This window comes from Benincasa hispida, chromosome 4 (assembly GCF_009727055.1).
Source record: "Benincasa hispida cultivar B227 chromosome 4, ASM972705v1, whole genome shotgun sequence".
Lineage (NCBI taxonomy): Eukaryota > Viridiplantae > Streptophyta > Magnoliopsida > Cucurbitales > Cucurbitaceae > Benincasa > Benincasa hispida.
In genome coordinates this window covers 43,017,430-43,024,262 of record NC_052352.1, presented here as the reverse complement: position 1 = coordinate 43,024,262, position 6,833 = coordinate 43,017,430, and the positions used below count along the sequence as shown (strand labels likewise).

General features: G+C 27.7%; 1 protein-coding gene across 1 annotated transcript; it reads right to left on the bottom strand.

Annotated features, from left to right (window-relative positions):
• Positions 1-888: 888 nt before the first annotated feature.
• LOC120075148 (UPF0496 protein At3g49070-like) lies at positions 889-2,498 on the bottom strand. Its single transcript, XM_039028328.1, has one exon. The coding sequence runs from the start codon at positions 2,132-2,134 to the stop codon at positions 980-982; it is 1,155 nt and encodes a 384-aa protein (XP_038884256.1). The 5' UTR covers positions 2,135-2,498; the 3' UTR covers positions 889-979.
• Positions 2,499-6,833: the final 4,335 nt, after the last annotated feature.

Here is a 6,833-nt window from a genome sequence, read left to right as displayed (position 1 = left end):
GTTTTAAAATGTTATACATTTAGTCCTTAAGTTTTGAGTTTTGTTTCAATTTAGTCCTTAAGTGTTAAAATGTTATAATTTTACCATTGAGATTTGAATTTTGTTTCAATTTTGTCCATAGATTTCAAGATTTTACATTTTAACCTCAACTTTTTATTAATACCTAATTTCAATCTTTGACGTTAATTTCTATTAATTAATTAAAAATAATTAGAAATAAAATTTTAAATTTAATTATAAAAGTGATAAAAATAGTTAAACTTAATTAATTATAATTCTTTTATCGATTTTTAATTTATTAACATAAATTATTTCCAAAAGACAGAATATTTAGTAAAAATTAAGGTTAAAAATGAAAAAATAGAGGTGAAATTTTAAATTTAATTATAAAAGTGATAAAAATAGGAAATTTTAATTAATTATAATTATTTTAACAATTTTTAATTTATTAACATAAATTAACTCTAAAAGACAAAAGGTGAGTATTTAATGAAAAATTAAGATTAAAAGTGAAAAATTAGAAGTGAAATTTTAAATTTAATTATAAAAGTGATAAGAATAGTGAAACTTAATTATAATTCTTTTAACGAATTTTAATTTATTAACATAAATTAACTCTAAAAGACAGAAAGTGAGTATTTCGTGAAAAATTGAGATTAAAAGTATAAATCTCGAGACATAGAGACCAAATTGAAGTAAAATTCAAATCTTAAAGGTAAAATTATAATATTTTGAAACTTATGGACTAATTAAAATCAAACTCAAAACTTAAAAATTAAATGTATAATATTTTAAAATTTAAAAACTAAATAAAAATTAAACCCAAAACATTTTCCAATGTATCTTAAAACACATTCATGAAATACGGGGGAAAAAGGGCAGAAAATAAATATAATATCGATGAATATCCACATTTTATAGAAATTTGTTGTAAGGTTTATCGGTCCCAATCCGAAAGAATCCCTAATTTTGTTGTCTTCTACAATTGTTTAATCACAGAAGCTCTGCTTCTGTTAATGGTAACAATGCACAAATACAAGTGCTCTTCGACATCTTCAACTTGCTTTCTCATGCTAACATTGTTCTTCTTCACCTCATCCATGGCCACCGACACTGCAAATTTATCCTCCTTCCTTCCCCCAAACAACCGCAACATCGCCTTCCCATGATCCACGGCGTCGCCGAGCCGGACCACCAGTCGGCTTGTCGTATCCAACTCTCTCTTCATTATATAACTTCCCTTCGCCGCCGCCTCCACTTTTTCTCCTACTTTTTCAAGACCGCCATTTCTAAGCATCTCATGCCGGACAAGCTTTCTGCCCAAGGATTTCAGTCGGTAACCGAAAATTACTGGACCTGGATCTTTCGCCATTACTGAGTCAGTCAGAGTGCGAGTTGTAATACTGTTCAATCCGCAGGTAATTCCATCGATGATTTTGATCGTTCTGATTTTTCTCTCTACTTTCTTCCTCGTGCAGTTTAGACGACGAGAAATCGCCGTGTAATCGGCGTGGATTAGCGTGAAATCGCGTTTGTCCAGATCGGAAAATGGCGCTCTCAATGAGAGAAGATCTGAGGCGATTGATTCAATCGTCTCCGACGAAAAGCATTTCTCGATCGAATCGAGCGATTGTTGAATGCAGCGGGATTTAGATCGAGTTGATTTGACGTTCGTGAGGAGACGAGTGCAGAGATTTGAAGCTTTGGCACTAACATTCAAGTAATCGATGAACAGGCCTTTAAGCTCTGGTAACATCAAAAGAAATGACGATTCGAGAATGGAAGGAACGGCTTCCAACCGAACAGGCTGCAGCAAGATTGTTTCCGATAATTTCCGGCAGCGATCCGCGGCGGCGGAGGAGGAGGTTATAGACGGCGGCGATTCATCGACAATGAATTCAGCTTTTGTGAAAAATTCACTGAAGGATTTGGTCCTCAATGTACAAAGGTATTCCTCATTAACATTGAAGCTTTTTTGAGGTTTCTTTCCAATTTCTTGTTCTTCATCTGCAAAAATTGAAATAAAAACGGGTTGAGTTTGAGAAAAATTACACAAATGTGCAAAACAAGCTATGATCGATTGAGAAAGTTTGGTACTGTTTCTGATTTCTGAATGCCTAAATTTTGTCCACATTATTATGGAATCTTGAATTGGGACAAGCCAATAATTTTGTGTTATTTAGTATCCAAAAATGAACTTGTTTATATATAATGGAATATCAACCTTGCAAGAAACAATAATGAAGCCTTAAGCTTTTGATATTGTTTTGTTTAGGATCTTTTTGTTTATGATGACGAGATATCATCTTGTTCTTATGAATATTCATTATACTTCTAAAGTTTATTACAATGAAATTTCCCTTTATCGGTCAAAATGTCATTTTAGTATTATAGGTTGGAATTTATTCGATTTTAGTAGTTGATTAAAATTAAGATTAGTTAAAAATATTGAGAATAAAAGTAAATATTTAAAAATACAGTGACTAAAATTGAACGTACCAAAATATTATTTTAACTTTATTTTTCATTTTTATTTTGAGAATTTTGAGTGGTGTTACTTTTGAACTGTATCACAAAATTATTATTTGTATTAGATAATATTTTGGTTGGGTTTTATTTATTATTATTTTTATTTTTGCAACCGAGGTCAACCATAATTTTTAAAAATTGATTTTTTTTATATATAAAAAAAAGTTGAGACTATTTTCTTAAGTATTACTCATATGTTTTTATCAATGCCTACCAAAGCTTTTACTAAAAATGCCTAGAAAAGTTGATATCTTTATATATATATATATATATATACTAATTGGCTCTCCATTTTAAGTAAAGTTTTTAGGTTGGAAAGCTCATGCTTTGTGTAAATTTAAGTTTGAATTGCCCAAATAATCTAATGAGTTTGTGTAAAACCATGTTAAGTTTGTGAGTTTATGATATGTAAAAATTAATATGCAATACAAAATATGAATTTCTTATTGTTAATCTAGTTTTATGTTAGTTAAATTTGAAGTTAGATAAATTAAATAACTCGATACATTACATATATGTTCAAATTTTGACCTTGTTAGGTCTCTGGTTGGAATAGGTTGTAGACAAGCAAGAAAATCGTGGTCGATTAAGGATTTGGAAGCACCGACTATGATTCATGGTTTGTCTTGTTTCTTTGAGTTCTTCAAAGATTCGGCTTATTCTCCCTTTATGTTGAGTTAGATTCATCTGACATTATCAAAGCGATATGAATTGAGAGTGTGTGGATCTTACGAAAATATATTCTCTTTGGACGAAGTTAGCTCCTCGAAAGAGGGCATAGTGAGTTTGGGGCACTTTATACCTAGTTTGATTTGCTTTTATTATGTTAAAGATTTTAGATGTTTATGTCTTTTTCAAGTTAATTTTTTTAGGGAAAAAAATCGAACTTTTTGGGGTCGAGTTATAAAAATTGTATCTCGTCAACAAAATATTTTGAAGGAAATATTTAATAAATATAATAATTGATCTTTGAAATGATAATCGATATTTTATATCATGTTGCTTCTTCAATTTGATTATTGGAAACAAATATTAACCAAATTTTGCCGAAGAACCCTCCAGTTTTTGGGGTGTTGATTAAATATTACTGCATAAGTTGGATTTCCTTTTGTAGTTTTGTGGTCATATTTTTTGTCCTTATTATGTTGAATAACTTTGTAAGCTTCACCTTTAAAAACAGAAAAATAAAACTTCCTGAATTCCATCTCTTACTTTCCTTCAAGGACTAAAGTTGGAATTGTATCTAATATTATTTGCATCTCCCATTTAAGACTGTTTTTAATTATAAGAAAATGAATTAAAATATTTATAAATATAGTAAAATTCCATTATCTATTTGTGATAGATCGTGATAGACTACTATCTACACATATAAAAAGGAGATGTCAATTGTGCGTATTGATCTACATTAACGTGATTGAGTTGGGTATTCGGAATGTTTATGTTTACGATTTTTAGATAATGTTTATGAATATTCTAACGTGTATTCGGAATGGATTTGTTCTAAAACACGAACTTTTATATAGGTAATGGCATAGATATTATTCATAATCTTTAAAACTAAGCAATAAGCCCAGCCTTGTGTTTTAGATATGTAGAATTTGATTACTTATACTCCTAATTTCAATTGTGGAATTTAGGAAGCAAGCAAAGGAGAGAGGGCCAAAAAGAGTTTAAAGTGTGTGGTTTGAATATGTATTATATATTTGTTTGGAAGGTTTCTAAGAGGCTTCATAAGCTATTAGTAAAGTTTGGCCTAATTAAAGCAAAGTTGTACAAGGCATATAATTAAGATTATTGTTTTATTATTTATTTGTTTAAACATTAATTTATGAAAGTGTCATGTGCGAATGAAAATGTTTTTGTTTATTTTGGTATTTATACTTCTAAAATATTCATTTTTATCCCCTATACTTTTAAATTTGGTTCACTTTAGTCTCTATACTTTCAAAATGTTCACTTCAATCCTTGAACTTTCAACTTTCGTTCATTTTAGTCATTAAACTTTAAAAAAGTGACTATTTTGATCCCTTAAAAATGAAGGAAAAATAGGAATGAATGGACCAAAATAGTCACATTTTGAAAGTATAAGGGTCAAAATGATGATTTTGAAAGTACATAGACCAAAATGAACCAAAGTTGAAAGTATAGAGACTAAAATAAACATTTTGAAAGTGTAGGGATCAAGGTGAACAAAAATTAAAAGCATGGGGACCAGAATAGTATTTAAACCTTATAAATATATCGAAGGTAGTATAATCTTTGAGAAATTTTCACATATACAAAATATGTCAAGCTATTTATACAAATAACAACAAAAACATGATGATAGGCTTCTATTAATTTCTATCATTAATAGACACTGATAACTTCTATCAACCTCTCTAAAAAAAAATTAAAATTTTATTATTTTGTGTAAATAGTTTTTCTTATTTTTTATTTTTATTTTTGAAAATCTCCATAATCTTTTAATAGGTAAGATCTTTATTTGCGAACAAGTTGTACAAACGTTGGAATGCGATCAAATCACCCCAAACTTCCCCATCAAAAATTTCAACTATATATATATATATATTAGCAAACACAAACTAAATTTTGCAAATTAAACTTCAGTTGGATAATAATTGTATTTAGTTATCCACTTTTTACGAATTAAGTTTATTTCTAAAATTTTATTTGTCTATTTTTTCTAATATCATTTTAAAGTCTTGCCCCAATTTTAAAATGGAAATTCAACTTTATAATAAAAATCAGGTTGAAAAATAATTTTGGCCCCAACTTTCATAAAAGTAACAGTTTAGTTCATATACTTTAATTTGTAATTATTTCTATCAATTTGGTATTTGAATTTTGATAGGTAACAATTTAGTCTTTCTAGTTTCAAATTTGTAACAATTTATTGGGTAAAATCAGTGGCATATATAAGATAAAATGCACTTTCATTCTATAGGTTGATGTCTATTTAATTCATAAATTTCAAAATAAACACTTCAATTCGTGAGGTTTAGAAAATAATTTTAAATTATCTTTGGTTTTAATCGACAATTAATTGACCTAATAGAATGTTGATGTGACGGTTAATACGTTGATCAATTTTGTTGGTTTGACTATTGATATGGTCATTTTTTATTAAACAAACACTTCAATACGATTGTTTCAACTCTGAGGAACAAATAAACTCTCGACTTTTAAGCTGTATCAATTAAAACCATGAACTAAAAATATATCAATTTAAATCTTGAATTTTCATAAGTGTATCAATATACTCTTTCCTTAAAATTTTATTCAATCAATATCGTATGAAATTTATAATTTGAGTCAATTAAACTTTTAAATTTTTATAAACCAATCAATTTAGACCATTCATTACAATTGCCTTTGAAAATCATCCATGCATTATTTCTCAAACACGTGTGTAGACTTCTTCAAATATTGGTTTTTACAAGACAGACGATTAGAGTATATGCAAAAATTCACAATGAATTTTTTTTAGAGTCTAAGAGTGTGTGGTTTAACTTTTCAAGTGTTTAATTTTGAAAGTATGTTATTTTTGGAAAAAAATTGAAGTGTTTGATAACCAACTCAAAATAGTTTTTAAACTATTTTTAAAGTTAAGCAATTTTTATCAAAAAAGTTAATAAAAATGATTTTTTCCTTTAGTCATTCCAAACATACCATAAATTGATTCAATTCTAAAAGTTTAGAAAGTTAATTGATACAATTATAAGTTTCATATGAAAATTTCTAAATAAAAAGTAATGAAGAGTGTGAATTGATATCGTTATTAGTTAGAGTTTAAATCAATATCATCTCTAAATTTAGGAGTTTAAATTAATATTTTCTCTAAATTTTATTACTAGTCACATCAATTTTTGGAAATATATATATATATATAAAAGGGAAATTCCAAAAATATTTACACTTTATAGCAACAAGTTACAAAAGTAGAAGTACTTTTGGAACTTTTTGCTATAAAAAAACCCTTATATATAATTTGTTATTATTATTATTTTTGGTGGGGGAACTAAGCATTTAAAGTAGAGATGTCTAATTTCTGTGTGATTCCTCGATTAGGCGAGAAATGGGGGAGAGAGTGGGGGACAAAAGAGTTAAAAGAGACGGGTTCCCATCCACCCCGTCCCGATTAGCCTCTATTTATTTATTTAGTATAATTATTTAATGTTATATTATAATTATTATTATGTAAACATTACATTTAAATTTCAAGTTTATTGTTTATTCATCCAGAGAATGAATATGTTTAAATTAAATATTTACATTTAGATTATATACGTGAATAATAA